General features: G+C 45.4%; 2 protein-coding genes across 2 annotated transcripts; one reads left to right on the top strand and one right to left on the bottom strand.

Moving 5' to 3' along the window:
• Window positions 1-226: 226 nt before the first annotated feature.
• On the top strand, window positions 227-1,610 carry LOC135710181 (fibrinogen-like protein 1). Its single transcript, XM_065232695.1, has 2 exons — window positions 227-1,290; window positions 1,352-1,610. Exons 1-2 carry the CDS (start codon window positions 227-229, stop codon window positions 1,608-1,610), a joined length of 1,323 nt encoding a protein of 440 aa, XP_065088767.1.
• Window positions 1,611-13,462: 11,852 nt separating this feature from the next.
• On the bottom strand, window positions 13,463-20,916 carry Osi6 (DUF1676 domain-containing protein Osi6). Its single transcript, XM_065232740.1, has 2 exons — window positions 20,681-20,916; window positions 13,463-14,813 (listed from the first exon to the last, which is right to left on the bottom strand). Exons 1-2 carry the CDS (start codon window positions 20,783-20,785, stop codon window positions 14,196-14,198), a joined length of 723 nt encoding a protein of 240 aa, XP_065088812.1. The 5' UTR covers window positions 20,786-20,916; the 3' UTR covers window positions 13,463-14,195.
• Window positions 20,917-21,367: the final 451 nt, after the last annotated feature.

Raw genomic sequence — 21,367 nt, 5'->3', positions numbered from 1 at the left:
CACTTAACAAGCCCCCGCGGGATGACAACCGATGTACGATGACGTTAGCTTTCCCTTTCTAATCGATTATGCACGTGAAATAACGCTGCATCATCGCCGTTGAAACCTGTCAAGCTTCCTGCAAATTAAATCATACTCTGGCAAAAGAGTTCCAAAGTCGGCAAGTATTAAAAGCATGAACCCATCCACCGTCCCCGTTTATTCCTGTTTGAAATCGTGCGCGAAGATGAAGTCGTTAGTCCTAGCTGTCCTACTGTTAAGTGTAACGCTATTCGGAACTACTTCCGCTAAACGTAAAATTCAGTGTCGTTTGTTCCAACCGGGTGTGGAATCCACCACGGTGGCATCACCTGCCTCTGGTCCTGCGATCTTGAATAGTGCCGATTTCGAGACAATCATGCTGAAGCTGGATGCTCTGGACTATCGAGTGGTCAAGGCGGAATTTTCCCTGCAGAGTACGATTCGCACGATCGCTGACGACGTGGATAATCTGGGACAGGTTGTCGAGAAACTAGCCTGGGTGGTGAGCCAGACTGAGCTGTCCGGTAGTTTTGTGGAGCATCACGTGAAGCTGATTGAATACAATTTGACAACGATGCAGAAAGATGTGAGGGAAATGTTGAGTGTTCAGCAACGATTGCCGACGAGGACGTTTATCGAAAATGCATTGGTTAAATTGAAGTTCCACACCAACGAGTCTATCACTGAAGATGGTGAAAATCCCATTCCGACGAAGATGGTCGAAAATATGATGATGGACGAGCAAATGTTCGAGTACTGTGATCAGTTGCCGGACAACAAAATTTCTGGAGTGTACACGATCATACCGGATGGGGACTTCCGGGAGCCAATGCGGGTGTATTGCAATCTATCGTACACGGACGGGGGATGGACGGTGGTTCAGAGGCGATTCAATGGGACGGTGAACTTCTACCGGGAATATGAAGAGTACGTGCGAGGATTTGGGAAACTGGATGGCGGTGAGTTTTGGTTGGGTCTGGAACGGATTCATCGGTTGACGTACTCGGCTGCACATGAACTGGTCGTAGTTCTGGAAGACTGGGAAGGTGAATCCAGGTATGCGTGGTACGAAAACTTTGAAATAGCCGGGGAGTTTGACCATTTCAAGGTTACAAAGCTGGACGGTTATAAGGGTGACGCTGGAGATTCGCTAAATTACACGCTGAATGCTGCGTTTTCAACTTTTGACCAGGATCATGATACCAATGAGCAGAACAACTGTGCAGTCAAGTACCATGGGGCGTGGTGGTATAAGGCTTGCCATTCAAGGTAAGTCATTTGTGTGATCAGAGTGTATTGGAACATTGATTTTATTTATCTTTACCAACAGTAACTTGAATGGAAAATACCTCCGTGGCAATACGACGGAGTTCGGTTCCGGAATGAACTGGGAAACGTTCCATGGGATGAGCTATGCTTTGAAATCTTCCACGATGATGATTCGTAGGCGGCGGGATATGATTCCCGAGGAAACGTTCCAGGATTTTTTCCTGTATGAGGACAGATCCCGGCTGGAGGTGGAGCAGAATGAACACACAGAATCACTGAATAATGCCATCTATACTGAGGAGAAGTTTGTTCCTGAATAAACTAGTAATTGAGAACATGTAGCGAGGACTAAACCTGTTATTCATCCGAACATTCTCCGATGTAGTGAATTATTTATATTAAAGTTGTATTGACGATTCAAATCAATGGTTATTCGTTGGAAATTGAGTAATCGCACTTCTACCGTAAATCATATTGAGCCATATTTGCTTTGCGTAGGATTCATCAGGTGCCCCTCCATATTGTATAAGAAACATTTGTTTTTAATACCATCATAGAATACGTTCCTATAGAAACGAAATACTCTCCTTTTTCCATGGTTGACTTCTCACATGCTCTCCTTTCATGTGACAATACAGCTCCGGGAATGAATAGAATTAAATTCAACTTGCTCAAAAACCTCCCAGACATTGCGAAAAGGAGTTCGTTGAACTTGTTCAATCAGTTTCTGGAGCACAACGTCGTTCCGGATGATTGGAGGCAAATGAGAGTTACTGTCATTTAAAACCCCGGTAAGCCCGCGTCCGATCATAACTCCTACCATCCCATCGCGATGCTTTCCTGCATTCGGAAATTGATGAAGAAAATGATTCTTCTTTATCTGGACAAGTGAGTCGAGTCGAATGGCTTACTCTCAGATCTTGTATTTCGGAGGGACAAGGGACCTGACTTGCGTTGCTTTCTACTGGAATTCAAATGGCCTATGCTTGGAAGCAGCAATTGAGCTCAGTATTTTTGGACATTAAGGGGGTTTTGACTCTGTTGTATCGATGTCCTTTCGGACAAACTCCACTTCAGTGGGCTTTCACCAATTCTGAACAACTTTTTGAGCATTTTGTTGCCAAAGAAATATAAGAGCTTTTCTCATGGAAACTCGGTAACTTCACCAACTAGTTACATGGGCCTCATTCAGGGCTCATGTTAAATCCCCCTCTTAATTTGTATGTCAATGACATTGACGATTGTATTGTTGAACATCGCTCGCTAAGGCAGCTTGCTGATGACGGCGTGGTTTCCGTCATAGGACCAAATGCACCAGACCTGCAAGGACCAATGCAACATACCTTGGGCAATTTTTCTACTTGGGCTATGGAGCTGGGTATCGAATTCTCTCCGGAGAAAACTGAGTTGGATGTTTTTTTTTTTTTTTTCTAGGAAGCATTATCCAGCACAAATACAGCTTCAACTCATGACAGCAAACAATCACTCATAGCATGTCTTTTAAGCATTTAGGTTTCTAGTTCGATTCAAAATGCCCTTTTTCCCCCGGAACCACTCGTCGTTTTGTGTGTACTCACGTTAAATTATTTATAGCATGAAAGCTCGTCTTTGAAATTTCAGCCTAAATGTATTCACCGCCAAGGGAGAGCAACAGTTAGAAGAGTTCCAAAAGCCATAAAACAATTCGAATGAGTTCCCTGCGCTAAGCTACAAGCGCAAAGGAAATGTCCCGATAGCCTGATAGTTTGCCTGGTGTATCACTTTGATGCCACAATTTCACCGCATTGGCTTGCGGGCATCGCTAATCGATTCAAAATGCGTTGACCTTTCATATTCGGTTTTGCGCACTTTTCCCGAACTTGGGAGAGAATTTGACTGGTTGATTTGAATAGGCAGTTGGAATGAGATGCCACTAATTTTGGGAGGAATTCCGCGTGAGTAATTTAGAGAATCGGTAATCGTGATTTGGACTTCGTCTCTCATCTGAGGACGAAGATCTCCTTGCGCGGTATCTGAGGAATTCCTCAGTCATTAATCTTCCACTTTGTTCTGGTTCGTGGAAGAGGCACAAGAGTGGTCAGTGTTTGATCCGTGCCGTGGTGGGTTAAAAAAGGTGTACATAAAATGACATGAAATCCTAATAGGGCATTTGCTAAATTAATTCTCCTTTCCCTTAGTTAGGCACAAATTAGTTATTAGTGCAAGAAGTTTGGCGGTAGTGTGTGCAGAAGTGAACATAGTCAGGTAAATCTACTGGTTAAGATAACCTTGAGGGCGTGATTTTGATTCTCCCCATTCGTGCATTGGTTTTCCTGAAACTTAATAGGTTCGTGGCTGCGCAAGCCAATTGCCGACACACCACCGTTTCAGTTACGACCGCTTTTGACCCCAACTATCAGCTACAAATTATCCCGAGGTACACGTGGCCGGAAGAAGGACGTTTCCACCAATTTCGCGCCTTTGGCAGGCAGGCTCACCATCGCTGTATCGGTTAACAGCAACCGAACACGTGCTAACTACTGTTCGGCGCGCAAGCAACAGCATCCGGACAATCGAGCGTATGTACCACGCTCCACGCGTAAGCCCGCGCATCGGTGTAGGAGACACCCATCAGTTCATCGCATCGATGATAGTTTCCGGACCGAAGTAGTGCGCAACGCAGCTTCGGTACCACCGCCGGTCTCCTCACCAACGCAGCAGAAAATCCTAGGTCGTGAGTACTAAAAACATGCATGTTATCCGTTTGTGTCATCCATGGCCATGTGACTCGTAGAGGCACAAACATATCTAGCCCGTATGTCCATTAATAAACGGGACTAGATTGAATACACCGACAAAGTGAGTACCAACAGAAGAACCTGCACACAGTGAACACGCACGGGGTGTGAAGTTGTTCGCCTCCTCGTGGTGCACACTGGAAACGATGGACCACCAGTGCTGCGGTACTGATCCAGTCGGCTAATCGAACAACAAACGAGGGGAAGCGCCCGAAGGCGCCTTGCGATCGATGTCAGTAAGATCGCAAGTATGTATACTGACACACTGGCATTATGTAGGACACTGAGTGGAAACTTACCATAAACCACGCTACGGGCTGGCACTCAAGGTATTTCATTCTCTTAGTAGAGTCGCGTGGAACCGGCCGAAACGACGTTTGAGCTAATGCCTTGTTTGTCTCCGTCCCATAAAACCCTGGCAGGCCTTAGAATACGTTCCTCCCGTGCCACCCAGTTGGGGCTGCGGTGGGAATAGGTTCGGTTGAGTTATTCCCGTCTTACGCGATCCGGCTCTGAACATAACGCCCCATGAAGGCCTGTGTCAACCCTCGTCATGGACCTCACTGCTCGCATAGGCACCCATGGGGATCAATCAGCGACTATTCCATTTGCACGGTAGGATAGCGGTCTAAGGGGGACCCAACAGTCGGGATGATTAAACAAAATCATCAAAACAGTCAAAAACCCCAAATCCCAGGTGAACAAGTCACCGAGGAGGCGACCGCGAACCCGTTCGCGAAGGGAGGTCTACCCAGATCTCCCGAACACAGTGAGCCGAACAAACGGCCGAAATCTCCGCGCGATGCAGAGACAACGGCCGAGATCGGTGGACAGCCGGAGGAGCAGCCGAAGGACTGGCCCGGGCTAATAAGAACCATGAATAGCTTTGGGCCTCTCCCTAGGCTGCTTGCAATCGCGGGACAGCTCGACGCCATACTAGAGTTCACGAGCACGAAGAGCAACATCGCGAAGGACCTAAAGCAGGCCTTGCGACAGCTCCGTGCAACCGTGAACGAGGTCCAGGACGACCACGACCGGTCAGGAAGCGACTAGAGGTCGCAGAGAGGGTGGAACAGAAGGAACCGAAGTCTACCCAGACGGACGCCTTCAACTTCGCGGGCAACAATACGATGTCCAGCGAGGCCTTCCACTTTGCCGTTACGCAGGGACAGAAGCGAAATCGGCCCTCACCTTCGCCAGTAAAGGGCGCAGCACGCCCTAAGAGACGGAAAGTCTCTGTGCAGGTGGAGAGTGTGGCATTAGTGGACGTACCGAAGAAGAGGGCTGGAATAGCCAGTAGCAAAGTTGAGAAATGTAGCGGCTCCAAGGGCGGGAAGCAGGGCGGTAAGAAGGGTGCCCCCCCCCCCCCGAAACCCCCGAAACCCCCGGACAAAACTGCCCTCAAGAGCAGTGCTGCCCGGACCAGGAACAAGGGCGAAGCTCTCATCTTCAAGACGGACGCGTCGAAATACGTGGAAGTCTTGAAGAAAATGAGAACGGACGAGCGCCTTGTGGAGATGGGCAGTAACGTGAGGAGCATCAGGCGCACTCGTACAGGCGAGATGCTCCTGGTGCTCAAACGTGGCGCTAAGGACCAGGGACCAACCTACCAGAAACTGGCAAAGGAGGTTGTTGGTTCTGGGGTGCAGGTGAAGTCGCTAGGCTCGACTATCACCATCCAGGTCAAGGACCTGGACGAAGTGACGGAGGCGACCGAGATAGTCACGGCGCTCCGGGAACAGTGTCAAGTCGAGGTACCGCAATCAGCGATTACCTTGAGGAAGGGACTGTTTTCCACCCAAGTGGCTACCATCAGGCTCTCTGCAGCTGAGGCCAGAAAGGCGGTAGCCGCAAGGAGGGTGCGAGTGGGCTGGTCGGTCTGCCCCGTCAGTATTCCCCGACCGGTTACGGCTTGCTTTAGGTGCTTCGGTCAGGGCCATGTGGCCCGTGACTGTAAGAACACCGACAGGAGCAAGCTTTGCAGATGGTGCGGCTCGGAGGGCCATAAGGCGCGAGGTTGCCAAAAGCCGCCGAGGTGCACTATATGCGCGGAGAAGGGGAATACCCCTACCAACCACATGGCAGATGGCCCACGCTGCCCGGGGTCCAAGACCAATGCTGCTAAGGCAAAGAGCAATGCTCAGCCATGTTCGAGGTAGCGCAGTTGAACCTGAACCACTGTTCGGCTGCCCAGAAACTGCTGTGGCAATCGGCGTGGAATGGGGAGCGGATGTCGCAATCATCTCTGACCCGTACCGCGTCCCAACCGGCAACGGGAATAGGGTCACGGACGCGTCGGGGATGGCGGCGGTATGCACGATGGGGAGCTTCCCCATTCAGGAGGTAGTCGTGTCCAACTCGAGCGAGGGATTCGTGATCGCCAGGGTTAATGGAGTTTACTTAAGTAGCTGCTATGCTCCGCCCAGGTGGTCTATCGAGCAATTCTCGCAGATGGTGGACAGACTGACTGCGGTACTTGTCGGCCTAAGACCGGTGGTCATTGCGGGCGACTTTAACGCTTGGGCGGTAGAGTGGGGCAGCCACCACACCAACCAGAGAGGATGCATCGTACTGGAGGCAATGGCCAAGCTGGACGTTGTACTATCCAACACCGGCTCGGTCAGTACCTACAGAAGGAATGGTGCAGAATCCGTCATCGACGTGACATACTGCAGCCCGAGTTTGGAGGGCAACCTACACTGGAGGGTCGATGAGAGTTACACTCATAGTGACCATCAAGCGATTCGGTACAGTGTGGGGCCAGGTGAGAGGCGAGTGGCAGGAGGAAATCCTTCCTGCGCTCGAGGCTGGCGGACGTCGTTCTTCGAGGAGGAGGTCTTCGGCGAAGCACTGAGGCGGGAGTGAATAACCCCGGATCTGACGGGGGAAGAAGTGGTAGCAGCACTGACAAGGGCGTGCGATACAACCATGCCTAGGAGAGCCTATCCAAGGCATGGCCAAAGACCGGTATACTGGTGGAGCGAGTCAATTGCTATCCTCAGGGCGTCTTGCCTCCAGGCGAGAAGGAGGATGCAACGAGCTCGTACGACTGAATCTCGGGAGGAACACCGCGTTGCTCTCCGAGCGGCTAAGGCAGCCCTCAATAAAGAGATCGCCAGACGCAAGCGCGCGTGCTTTGACAGCCTATGCCAAAGCGCCAACACGAACCCATGGGGGGATGCTTACAAAGTGGTCATGGCAAAGACCCGCGGCGTGACGGCACCCTCGGAGAGATCACCAGCGGTACTGGCTCCGATCGTTGGGTTCCTGTTCCCGCGTAGGGACGTAGACTCCTGGCCGCGGATCCCAGGCGCGGATCAGGGAGAAGTGTCTAGAGTGACGAACAGTGAACTTGGCGGTATTGCCAGGTCGCTGGTGGTGGGCAAGGCCCCGGGCCCAGATGGGATCCCGGTTGTGGCTCTGAGGGCGGCCGTTGCGGAAAATCCAGACATGTTCCGTTCTGTTTTTCAGACTTGTCTGGACGTAGGCGTCTTCCCAGACGCGTGGAAGCGGCAGAAGCTGGTGCTGCTTCCGAAGCCAAGAAAACCCCCTGGGGACCCGTCAGCATACAGACCCATCTGTTTGCTGGACACCACTGGGAAACTGCTTGAGAGGGTCATCCTCAACAGGCTGTCGGCCTACACCGAAGGTGTAGACGGCCTGTCAAGCAGCCAGTACGGGTTCCGAAAGGGCAGATCCACGGTGGACGCCATCCGCGACGTCATCCAGACGGCAGAGGTGGTCCATCGGAAACGAAGGGGCATTCGCTACTGTGCGGTGCTAACCTTAGACGTGAAGAACGCGTTCAACAGCGCGTGCTGGGGGGCGATAGCCCACTCGCTACACCAGCTCCAAATTCCCGGAGGGCTGTATAAGATTCTGGAAAGCTACTTCCAGAATCGTGTGTTGACGTACGACACAGAAGATGGCGAGAGTTAGAGTCACCGCAGGTGTGCCACAAGGCTCCATCCTGGGCCCGGTGTTATGGAACGTCATGTACGATGGACTGTTGAGGATAAAATTCCCGGTAGGCGTGAAAATTGTAGGTTTTGCCGACGATGTCACGCTGGTAGTCTGCGGGGAATTCCTCGAGGAGGTAGAGCTGACAGTGGCCCACTGCGTCAGGCTTGTGGAGGAATGGATGAGAACCAGGAAACTGGAGCTCGCCCATCACAAGACTGAAGTGGTCGTAGTCAACAATCGCATGTCAGTACAGCATGCGACGTTGACAGTCGGCAGAAGCACAATTAGGTCTGTGCGCTCTCTAAAACTCTTGAGGGTCATGCTCGACGATAAGCTCAGCTTCGGCTGCCACGTCGAGTACGCCTGCAAGAGAGCGTCTATGGCTGTGGGGGCATTATCCCGTATGATGTCAAACAGCTCGGCAGTGAATGCCAGTAAGCGCAGGCTCCTCGCTGGGGTCGTAGTATCTATCCTCAGATACGGCGGCCCTGCGTGGGCTGCGGTACTGGATATTGACTGCCACAGGCAGAAATTAGAGAGTACACACAGGCTAATGTGCTTAAGGGTGGCCAGTGCATACCGCACTATCTCGAGAGAGGCCGTCTGTGTCATAGCAGGGATGATGCCAATCAGCCTTATCATTAAGGAGGATGTGGCGTGCTATGACGCGAGGACCGTTCGAGGGGTGCGCAACAACGCGCGAGTTGTGTCGACCGCGAGATGGCAATCGGAGTGGGAAAACTCCACAAAGGGGAGGTGGACTTACCGCTTGATACCTTTCGTATCAAGCTGGGTCAACAGGCGCCATGGGGAAGTAAACTTCCACCTGACACAGTTCCTGTCAGGCCATGACTGCTTTAGGAGCTACCTGCATAGGTTCGGACATGCAAGTACTCCCATCTGCCCCACTTGTGCTGGTGTCGAGGAGACCGCCGAACACGTCGTGTTTGCCTGTCCACGTTTCGAGCCAGTATCGAGCGCTATGCTAGCGATTTGCGGAGCGGATACCAGTCCGGATAACATCGTTCATAGGATGTGTGGTACCACCGAGAACTGGAGCGCGGTGGTGACTGCGATCACCCACATAGTTTCGGTATTACAACGACAGTGGCGAGCCGAGCAGCAGTTACCTACTGCCCGACCAGATCGTTAGAGTATTGCTAGAGAGGCGCCATAGCGCTACAGCGGCCCCTCCCACGAAGTAATGCCTTCGGGCGGTTCCGGGGAGGTCAAGGGCCAAGCGCACAGGGTAAGGTTTAGTGGGTCGGGAGTGAAATTCTCCCATCCCCACACCCTAGGTTCCTTCTCAGGTGTCTGTGAGCAAATTCCCCCCTGTATAAAAAAAAAAAAAACAGTGAACACGCACATGGGAAGAAGGATATTAAACACGCGCTAGGAGATAGAATGGGAAAAAGTAAAGGGAAAGAAACAACAAAAATCTAGGCCTATAAATACAATACGAATGTAGGGAACTAGAGCAACAATAAAACGCTTTGTGATATAATTGCGTTGAAATGAGAGTGGAGCTTTATATTATGTAGAACTATACAAATGTTTCCCAATAAACGATTTCCGTATCTATACACTGAATGTAATCCGTTGTATATATTTGAATGTTATTTGGTTAATTTCTGTTAAGGTTTTCATGTTGCTCCGTGTTCGATATTAGTTTCTTTTGGAATTTGATGTTACTGGGAGGTCAGCCCGTTACTGACCATTTGATTGCTTTCTATTCGGAAACGGGTCAGAACTTGGGATTTTGAGGCTGGGCCGGTGATGAAAAACCCCGCCAAAGAGCTTCTGGTACTCGGTCGTTTCTATTGATAACCTCGTGTACGTGTTTTGAAGATTAGTGGCATCCACACGTGTCACGTGAAGTACAGTGGACGTATTTAAGTCGGCCAGTCAGCTTCCTTCCCCTTTTCGGGAAAATTGATCCTCCCCTAAGGAAGGTCTCATAGCCGGGCAACGCATTAACTTGTTGGATGGTCTCCTTTTGGAGTGGCGCATAAACCATCCAATTATCAAAAAGAGGAAGCTCGACAGGCTGGCGGGTTACACACCCCAGCAGACCTGGGTCCAATCCCAGTCGGCGCCGCCGGGATGTTCTGAGGCATAACATCTCTGATCACGCCTTCCTTCGGAAGGGAAGTAAAGCCGTTTGTCCCCGGTTCATGAGTTGATGAGTCGATAAGTAGGGTCCAGGTGTGGGAGCTGCCAGCATGGAAAACAAATCAAGGAAATAAAAAAAAAAGATCTTGATTAAGCAATTTTCATCTGGGTACCTGAAGACTGAACTGCAGTTTTGTAATTATGTTGAATTTCACTCCGACACACGTTCTAAATGAGGATTAGTTTTTTGGCTGTTCCACCTAAAACAATATACGTCAAACGCTGCCTGGTAAACAAACCAAGTTCTACGTAAAGCGCATGTCAAATTATAGTGGGTATGATGGAAATTTAATGTAGGTGCGATAAATTTAATTTTTTTTAAACTTTATTAGGGAGATTTTTAGCCTTTGGCTAGTTCATCTCCAACATAAATTTAAATGTATTTCAGTGAAAATTAAACCAGTCGTGTGAAATTAAGTAAGAATAATTCTAATTATTAATTAAATACAATGTGTTCGTAATGTGCATCTTTTAAAATGCAAAAATGTATGCGATATTGCATTACATTAGAATTGGTTCAATTGCTTTTCGAATTACATCCAAGGTTGCAAATACTCATTTCAGCTAAAACAATGTTTTTTTTTATTATGAAATAATTAGATGCTATGATCATATTTTGAATTGGTAAGGTACAAGAAGAGGTTGCAAAGAATGCGTTTGACATATTAAACCTTCATGAGAGTCACAATCAGCGATTTTTCACTGACTCACTCACTCACTCACTCAGCGATCAGCAAATCGCTGATTATGACTCATAGAAAGCAAAATTTACAGGTTTTATGTTTCAAACGCATACTTTGTAACCTCTTCTTGGAAGTTACAAGTAAAACATGTTATCATACCATTTTTTGGATTTATTATTCTGAAAAACATTATTTTATCTGAAATGAGTATTTGCAACCTAGATTACTAACGTTAGTTTTAAGTAATTTTGTTATCTAAACAATGAATATCGGCTCCGCAAAGCTACAGCAAATGAGCCTGGAAAAATAAACGAATTATTAAAAAAAAAAAAAAAACCTAGATTACATCACCGTTAATTTTCATAAATTTTTGCTGTGTATTATGTCTGCAACAAGCGAGAAGAAGCTTGGAAGTTTGACAGTTATGAACCCGGCATGTATCCACATCAGAACAAAGGGAACACCAGCGCTATTCTTCTTCTATAGTTTATTAGATATATTATTCATATCAAATAGTTTAGTCTGCAGACTTCACTTTCGAGTAGATGCTTTAAAGATATATGTTTTTTTTTGTTTATTCATGGATTTCTGTGGTTCATGATAGTGCACGCTAGGTCAATCACGGAAATGCCATGAGAAGTTAAATGCATCCCACAAAGGCTATGTGCTCTACGCAGATATGTGCTAGGATAAATAAGAGTGCACCTTCACGGATCCTCATTGCTTCATAGCTACGCCATGTTTGGCAAAAAGAGATCGCTACGGTCCACTTTTTAATGAACTGTACTTTCTTAAAATGCACAAAGAAAACAACCTCCAGAAAAGGCAGTGATGTTTACAAAAGACACTAACTCATTTCGTAACCACGTAAGGCCTTGAGAAATTGAAAGTTCATTCTTTGGTAAGTACTTACTCTGCTCACGATTAAACCCACATTCCCCATTCTCCATAAATGGTAAACAAAACAGCACAAAACAAAAAAAAACCTGTTCCTGGTAAAAACCGCTCATAAAAGTGAAATTTGGCTCAATTCCCAGTGCCTCCCATACAAAATAAAAAGGAAACAATCAGACAATCACTTACTCATTTGTATCCCCATTCTCCCCCTCATGGAAATTTAAAAACATCCAAACAAAACAACAGAACGCACCCGATCCCGAACAGCAACTTTCGAAATCGGTGTCTGGTGCCGCAGAGTGTCACCGCGACCCGATCGCCAAGAAAGAAGAAAGGAGATCAGCTGAACGACCAGTTCGAAAAACAAACAATCAAACCCTGCAGAAATTAAGCCAATCGGCATAAATTAAGGTGTGTGCGTTCAGACACACATTTCCCATCGTGCTCCTCCGATGAACGGTACCACCAACAGTAATGAAGTGCGCCGAGCAGAAACCAGTTCTGAGCTGTGCTGTGTTTCGGATTTTTTATTTTGTGTGTTCGTTTTGTTTTGTTCGCCGGGTTCGTCGCCGTCGTCGTGTCTTCGCTCGGAGGGAGCAGAACGGAGAGTTCATTGGCCCAGTTTTGCTTCCTGGGTGAACTGAGTGGAAGAAGAGCGAGACGAATCGCGTAAAAGGCACTCGCGATAATTGGAGCTTTCGCGGATGGTTTTTTGAATGTCACCCGCTGTCATCTGTCAAAGATTGATTGTTTTGGATATTATTTTCTTTAGCGAGCGGAATAAGATGGTTGGGAGATTTCACTTTCTTCGGTGTTGTTGTTGTTGTTGTCAAAATAAGTATGGTAACTGTGCACGGAATGAGTAGGTGGAGGATTTCTTTCGATCAGTTCCGGTAAATAAGTTTCGCAGTACTCGATTAGAGGTTATGTTTGCAAATTGTTTGTCGTTGTTTTTTTTTCTTCTATTTTATTTACAAGTGGTTTTCACAAGTATTTCTTCTTCGCGTATTTTCCTCTTTTCTTTTTATCGAGTGTAGGTGAAAAGTATGAAAATTGAAACAACCAATATTGGGTAGGTAGAGATTTGTGAGTGTGAGCAAAGATTGGAAAAGATTTGTTACAGAGAGCAGAGGAGTTGAGGTTTTTATTTTGGGGAAGAAACGGCAGATGTTGAGTGTGGAAAAAAAATGGAAAGAGCATCATTGGTACAGATATGCACAGGAAGATTACTACTATTACAAGAAATGAAATCAGAGTTAATAACAGTACCCATTTTTTTTAGAGGTGGCTTTAAGTGGCTCGCGCGCGCATTCGGTATGGTGCTTTCTCCGTTTTCAGACCCGTGTACCATTCCGGCTATTTGTCCGGCCGGTTCCCGGTAAGTTCCGGACTGGACAAAGTGCACGGAGAGCAGGCACGGCAGATTATAAACGGTGCAAGCATCTCTGGACAACTCCCGTTTCGGGTTCAATGATGGTGCCGCAAAATTGCCTTCAACAACGTGAAAATTAAGATATCCGACCTGTCTGAAGGGGGACGTCGGTAAGTGGTAAAACGGGGTAAAAAGCACACCGTTTCGTAGATGAGTATGGAAGGTGAGTGTTTTGAATTGGGCACGGGCGGAAGAGTGCCCGTGGTTGTTTCGTAGAAGAGCATGAAAGGTGAGTGTTTGGAATTGGGCACGGGCGGAAGAGTGCCAAGATCTAGATTCAGATAGAAGATGAGTTGAAATAGATGGTGTGAAGGAGAAAATTTACGCCACTTGACGACGGGTTTCCCGGAAATTGGGTGTCTCTGGTTGGGTTTGGCCATTGCAGGACCATGAGAAGAAGAAAATAGTTTGTGAAATGTAGCAGCTAGGATAGATGAGCTTCGTTCCAGGTAAGTTAGCAATATTATTTCTATTTTCAGCTTTCTCTGACACTGATCAAATTACCTTAATCAGCCTTGCGTGAGAGTTAAAATATAGACTAGAATGTGTAAAAAATAGATATAGAGATTTACAGAGCTCGTGTGTGTGTGTGAGCAGTGGTGAGTCCCTCTGAAAACGAGGAACTGCACCGTTAGGAATGTGGTTTCTAAGTAAAGGCAGATGAAGGTGTAATATCGAAAGGAAGGGTAGAAAGACAAGAGAAAAAGATCCTAATCAAGAAAACAAAAAAATCTCAACAACATTTTGACATGAATCTCGTTAATGCTAACAATAAATTAATCGCTCGAACGAAAAACGCATGGTAATAAATAATTTCAATAAATTAATTTGTCTCGTTCTCTTTCTTCTCCAGGCTTACGCATGGTTCAATGCAGCCATCCGCAGGGCGGGGCGGGGTGTGATGAGTGGGATTTCTCGGATGTGTAAGTGCTTGCAGAAGCCGATCAGCTTCCAATATGGCGCCTCACTGGTGACTTTCGCTTACTTTCGGACGGGCTTGTGTCCGGCGTAGGCGATCGAATGGGCAGGCTGGCTGTGGGAACCATAGTCACCATATCCGCTGGATTCGGCCCATCCGCCGGACGATCCGTGGTAGGCGTGGGACTCTTCCTTCTTGCCGGACAGCAGCTTCTTCAGGAACAGGAATTTCGACAGGATCAGAGCAATGATGGACACGATCAAAGCCTTCTTGGCGATCAGAGCGATACCGAACAGAGCCAAGATGGCCAGACCGACGATCTTCAGCTTGACGAGTCCGAGGATTGGCAGCAGCGACTTGAGGAGCTTCTTCTTGCCACGGGCTTCCGAGACCATGGAGCGCATGGAGGTCTTGACATCCTCCGGGATGACGGTCGAGATGCTGCGGGCAGCACTGGCCATGTCCAGGTTGAGCGAACGCTCCTGGAGGAAGTTCTTCGTACGCTCCACCACGTAGTTCTCCAAGGCTTCCTCGCGGCTTTCGACGTTGTTGGCGGACTCGATGATGGCATTGTCGGCGTTGAACGAGCGCGACTCACGGCCGGCAGGCTTTACGAAGGAAAGACCTCCGGCGAGGCTGATCTGTGGCTGGTCGAAGAACTCACGGGCCTTGCGGTAGAACTGCGGATGGAAGAGTTTGGATGAGGTTAGAGGGTTGCGGTTGTTTGCTGAGAGTAGTAGTTTGGTGTGGTGAACAGTTTAGTATTGGTGGATTCGTGATTTTGATTATGATTCTCGGAGAAAGTCTCCTGAATTCGATGGGATTAGTTAGTTCCTGATGATTACTGTCACGCGAAGAATCAATAGTTCAATCATAATTAACGCATTGAATATTGGTTTGCAGCTGTTCGAGCAGACCTAGACATTCCTAAGCGAAGAAAAGTTCCTAAGACTGCTTCTAGATCACGGCAGTTTCGATTAAAGAAGTCGTACTCCCATGACTCCTGTTCGATTGGTCGATAATCCTAACTCGTGAAGCTAGTTCATTTTAACAGAGCAATAGTTTCCATCATTAAAAATGCGACAGATGTCGCCGTCACCACCAGTTTTGCGGTTTGGAGATTTTTGAAAAATCATGGTGGTGAGAGCTGTCAGAAGCAGCATGAAATACCTAATTGTGTTGTGCGAAAAAGTTATTAAGCCAATAGTTCTGTAAAGGCTGAATTCCAATAAGCACTCGAAAATCTAAAACGAAAAGCATTCTTAAGAGAGCATTGAATTTAAACTACTTTTATCTTTTCGAACTTAACCAGCAATTCTCAATCGTCCGAAAATTTTACATGCATTGCATCGTCCGAAAATTTGACAGGCCTTGTATTCATTTTTCATCTGCTTCTAGTGGTTTGTAATCCAATCCTTTTGAGCACTTGGTCATAATAACCGCTCTGAATGATTGGTGATCATTTTTCAAACAAATCCGATCGAAAAATGGCACTCCAAGGGTATGCTTGATGAATTAGAATAGAGCTAGTGTTTCATTTCTTCTGATTAGGGTACAGAACTGTCAAAGATATGTTTTCATCGCATTGACAGTTCTCGCGGATCATTTGAAAAGGGCTTTTAAGCTATTGTAAACAGAAAATGTACATGAGATTTGGTCGTAATTGCTTTTGTAAACAAAGACGTCAATTGCCGATTTCTCTTGAATTAAAGCTCAATCTCATAAATAAACTATACCAAACGATAGAGGAATCATTCCTCTACCTCAAAGCGTTTTTAGTTTTTGAAATTGAGCTTTTATTCGCGAGAAATCAGTGATTTACCTGTTTGTTTACAAATGAAATTACGCCCAAATCTCAAATCACTCCGGAGTTTCACGTATCATTTGAAAAGGGCCTATCAGCTATTGTAAACAAAGCATGTTTTGGCAGCTTGCATATTTTTTGGCAGCGGCGGCAGTGCTGGTTCATTTTTTTTAAATTCAAGTGAGTTGATCAAGTCAGTTGAATGGCATGGTTTACACGTTCAATTCGCGTTCAAATCAGTTGAATTCAACAGAATTGACCAATTGACTTGCCCTGTCTAAACCCAGCTTAATTGTCAATTTAACTCGCTCGGAGTCTACGTGAGTAGATGAGTCAGCACGCTTAGAAATGGTGGTATATTCAGGTCAATGACAGGACCTCAAGTCTAGAACAACATGTGAAAAGGGTCTATGAGTCAAATGTAAACAATAAAGCATTTTGACGTTTAATCAACTCACATCCAGCAAGAAGGAAACATATTAGTGGGAAACTAATGAATGCATCCCCGTTTACTAGATATCGAAAGATGATTATGCTTCAAAAATCTCTGTGGCATTGAACCTCAATGTCGCACGAATCACAAAATACGCATGAAAATTAATTACACTATCTGATTGAGGAACCTCTGAAAAAAAATTACGTTTGCTTACTGAGAATCTGCAAAACATTTCTGAGATTCAGCAATCAAACATTACTTTTGCTGAGATCTCAGTAAAACTTATTGCCGATCTGCTCGGCGGTGCCAGAAAAACTAAGTAGGCCCAAAACAGCAAAACAAATGATTTTGTTCCGGGACATGGAGGCTGATGTCAAACTGTGTCGTTGTTGTAGTCCCTACCAGTTGACTTGATAAACTTCTCTCAGAGATCTGGCAGCATGAAATTAACCACTACTCGCTGAACGTTCAATTGAACAATCTAAATCGGGCTTTATAGTCAATTCTTGATGTTCCTAGCGTTGACAGACGTGAGCACAAGACACGGACCCAATTATCTTAACGCTCATGGATCGATTCCAGTCTGCCGCATTTGATAGTCAAAATCCTAGTACTACACTATGTTTGTTTTGATTCGCTATGAAAGTTTGACGAATAAAATTAGAGGTTCGTGGATTGTCCTATGTTTCGAGGGGTGAATCGATTAGCTTGGGACCGAAGAGAGTACCAGGGCTGAGCCAAAAAGTTGAGCACGTTTCTTCGGGACCTTCTGGTCTTAGAGTTACCTCTATGCTATTACTGCAGGTAACCTCGGAATTCTGATAAAGCGTGGTGTGTAGACTAAACCTGTACGTCCACCCAAAATCGGGTTCTGTTCAATCGAATTCGCCAAAATCGCGGTCACTCATAGACGAGTGCATTGATGGAACTGAGTTCATGCAGATAAAAATGTGACAGAAGAGAAGATAGTGAATATTTAGTGTTAATATTTAGCAAGCTTTGCCCCGCTCTCTTGTCAAATTTTCGTCAGTGCATGAGCTAAAAATCATCGGTCCATACACTGCGTAAATCATTTTCGTATTCAGGCAGATTTCTGCTCAAAAATGAGTGAAAATTTCACTCAGCCTATGAGTGATCGTGATTTTTACGAATCTGAGTAAACGATACTCAAATCGGAGTGAGATTCAACGGCTGTGTAAGAATCCAATTATTAGGCCTGTTCCCTTATTCGCTTTTGATGTAAAGTGCTGCATCTTTCTGTAAGTTGCTGTAAGAAAATAATTTGCTGCAGAAGGTACGGGAACATTTTTTTTTTGCTTTTTGCTGTACAGGATCTTACAAAAAAGCAACAGGAACGGGAATGGGAACAGACTTATTATTTTGAACGAGTATCATTCAGTTAAGGAATTAGAAAGCCTTGAATTTAGAAAATTTGAGTTACGGTTATTAAAATTAAAATTTAGTGATTCATGGGTTAAACATTTTTTTCTGGATTTCACTTATTTCTGCCCCAAAGGGGAGTGAAATTAAAGCATATAATATTTACAACTATTTTTTTCAAATGCGTTTACTTATTTTTTTTCTTTTCGATTTGTTTTTCGTCGATCTGTTTTCCGTACTGAGTGCCAATGCTATCGGCGCAAACACATCTGGACCCTACCTACACAACCTGTCGACCCAGCAACTCATGGACCGGCTTTACTTTCTGCGTTATCAGAGATTTTATGCCTAAGAAAATCCCGACGGCGCCGACTGGAATTGAACCCAGGCCTTTTGGAGTGAGAGGCAATCAAACTTACCACTACACCACGGACGCTGCGTTTACTCAAACTTGCAAAGACGCAATTTAAACGGCAAATGAAACTGACTCATATTTGAGTCCCGTTCACTCAAATTCTCAAAAAACGTATGTCACTCATAGAATGAGTAGATTGTCACTGAAATATGACTGAAATGTACGCATATTTGAGTAAAAATTTACTCATTCTATGAGTGGCCTATGTTTTTGCGAATTTGAGTGAGCGGGACTCAAATATAAGTTAGATGCACTCGTAGACTAAGTAAATTTTCCTTAAAAATCTGCATGAATAGGAAGAAAATTGATTAAAAATTTATTCAGTCTATGCGCCTATGAATAAACTTGGAGACTGAGTAAATTTCCCTCGATTTTCCTCATACTCACGCACATATTTGACGAACATGAAGCTTTTATTTAGTCTATGAGGGAACTGCGTTTTTGCAAAATTTAGCAAACGGAACTCAAATTTCAGTCGAATCCAACGGCCGTGCAGTCTAGAGTGATCGTGATTTTTCAAGAATCTGAGTAAACAGAACTGAAATCCGAATGAGATTCATCGATCGCGAAAGCATACAAACATAATTTTGAACCATAATTCAATAAATTGAGTGTCATTCAGTAATGGTATTAGACAGTGTCCATTTTGTAAAATTGTGTATATAGGCCTCTCGTGGCCAGCATGTAAAGGCCAGTATGTGATTGACATAAAACCTCTTTATATCACATAGGGTTAATTTCCCTAATGTCGGCTTAACCCAGGTTTGGTTTTATGAGATTCTGTAGACCATTATTTAAAATGTCTTTAATATTGGGCACATATCGAGAGGGCGACTCTGTCTAAGATGCAGAGAAGATTTTGTTTTGCTGTCGTGAGATGCACGCGCGATGAGTGGATAGGTAGAAGATTATGAAGAATTTGTTGATTTACAATGAGATGGAAGTCGATGCAAGTAGATGGATTTAGATGCTTGAAATGGAAAAAAAGATTTTTCGTAGATTGATTCGCTAGTGAGAGATTTTTCGAGCATCTAAGATTGAGATTTAGATGGGTTGTCTCCCTCGGCCCATACATACATTCTGCAAGAATGCATAATGTTTTAATAGTAATAAAAAATGTCCTTTTATATTGTTTATGCGACGCATTGTTTTACGAAAAATTTAAGAACAGGAGATTGTTATCGATGGGACCAATCCTTAGAGCCATTTCCCCTATTAGCCTTGAAAAGGGCAAATTTTCATAGCAAATTGAATAGAGAGCATTTCATCAAGTATACTATGATGCGATTTTAGGTTAACTAAGAAATATATTATTTGTAATATGAACTTCATTAAATATGCCCAAAAATTCATGTGACTGGCATCGGATGAATGTGAGTTCCAACTCTATTTATGTTGCAATTAAGCAGTTCCTGGTCAAATAAAGATTAAATTAACAAAGTTTTGGGGCTGTTCACTAGGGGCAATAAACCAAGATTGTGCTGGAATTCAGCCATTTTGACTCAGGATTGAATTCCGAAAATAATGTATTCGATATTTTTCAATAAATCGTTGCACGAAAGCAGCCCCATCTAATCTAAATGACGTCTGACCCAAAGTTGTAGGAAACCGGAATGCCTTTTCACAAAGAAATACACGCTAACATATTTCTGTCATTAAAAGAAAAAAAAACCCTGTTAAAAACTTCAATAAGTACATTTTAAAGATTTGTTAACTTATGTTTATTTGAAAGCTTGTTGAAAATGCTAACTTTTCAGAAATGAACACAATGGTCACTTCAAAATGGTATACCATGTAACACCATGTAACAGATGGATCTCGAAGATATATAACAATTTCAGTTAAATCACTCTATTGATACTGAACACCTACTGAACATGGCACACAAAGTATAAAATTCAAAAAAACAGCACATTTCCTGGCATAAATTCTAACGAAAATCATACCAAAATAAATACTTCATTGAAATTCCCCCAGCCATCCCAGTTGTGGCAGGCACGTGCTTTTAGAATTCACCGAACCGGAAGCATTCCTCGTAATTAAATCCAAAATGCATTGCCCTCCGGCGCGAGCCCGCCACAAACGCCGCAAAGATGGACGAAAACTAATAAATACATCACTTCTACAAGCCACTTAATGTCATGCATCCATAATGTCACCCACAACACTGCAAACCGCTAATTTTCAATGTAAATTGAATGTGGTTGGTATGCATCTAGGGATTCCATTTTTTTTTTGGTTTCGTGTTCGTTTAATGGACTTGTCACCACCAATCAATGTAATTGCGCTGTTGCCGGCAATCAAACAATTTTACGACCACACTGCTCCGCCCAGATATGTGGGTGGTCTCGGTTTATGTCCAGTTCACTAATTTCTGTCCATCGTTTTAATCGATCACTCATTAATCCACCACGGGGTTTTCACCCTCGACAAATGATCCTCTCACTGTTCACATACACACGCACACAAGAAACGTCTCTGTTCTGATGGAAATTCTTCCACAAATCCGTACCATCATCTGCACGCAGGAGATCGAATCCTTGTCCAGGCATTCCTTGAAGTTATCCTGAGCGGCGGCCAGGGCGAACACACTTAGTACACAAATCAACAGCTTCATGATTGTAACAAAAATAATCCTTCGATCACACTCGAACTACACTCGCGTTTCTTAAACGATTTTCTTATCTCGCTCGCTTCTTCAGATGTTCATCCGAATGGAACTAAACTCAAATTGACAATTTTCCTCTCGACGCCGAGGTGTTTATAAGCCCGCGTTCGACATTTCGCTGCCAGCCCGAGCCGAGCCTCCCCCTTCCCAAAAACAACCGGCCATGGTCTTAGGGGGTCTTTCGAATCTTTCACTCTCTTCCCTTTCCTCACTCGCACACACACGCGCTCTCTCTAGCTCTCTTCTTGTGTTGGATCCACCACAATCCCCGCACGGACCCAGGCTCTCTGTTGTTGATGCAGTCTTGTTGGGGCCGTAGTAGGATTCTCTCGCCATGTGCCGTGCGCCGTTGCGAGAGGCTTGCACGCATAAGCCGGCTTTCAACCCGAGCGAGGGGGTGACCGAATGCCAAAAAAAAAAACGCTTGCAAATATTTACTCACCGAGGATCATGATGACGGTGATGATGATGATGAGGGTTGAGGGGATGACGAAACACACATTATGGGGAGGGGGAAGGTGCGAAATTCAC

Source organism: Ochlerotatus camptorhynchus, unplaced genomic scaffold (assembly GCF_037179485.1).
Source record: "Ochlerotatus camptorhynchus isolate MF236.1 unplaced genomic scaffold, CSIRO-AGI_Acam_v1.1 ptg000371l, whole genome shotgun sequence".
In the NCBI taxonomy this organism is placed as follows: Eukaryota; Metazoa; Arthropoda; class Insecta; order Diptera; family Culicidae; genus Ochlerotatus; species Ochlerotatus camptorhynchus.
This window is presented reverse-complemented; position numbering and strand designations above follow the sequence as displayed.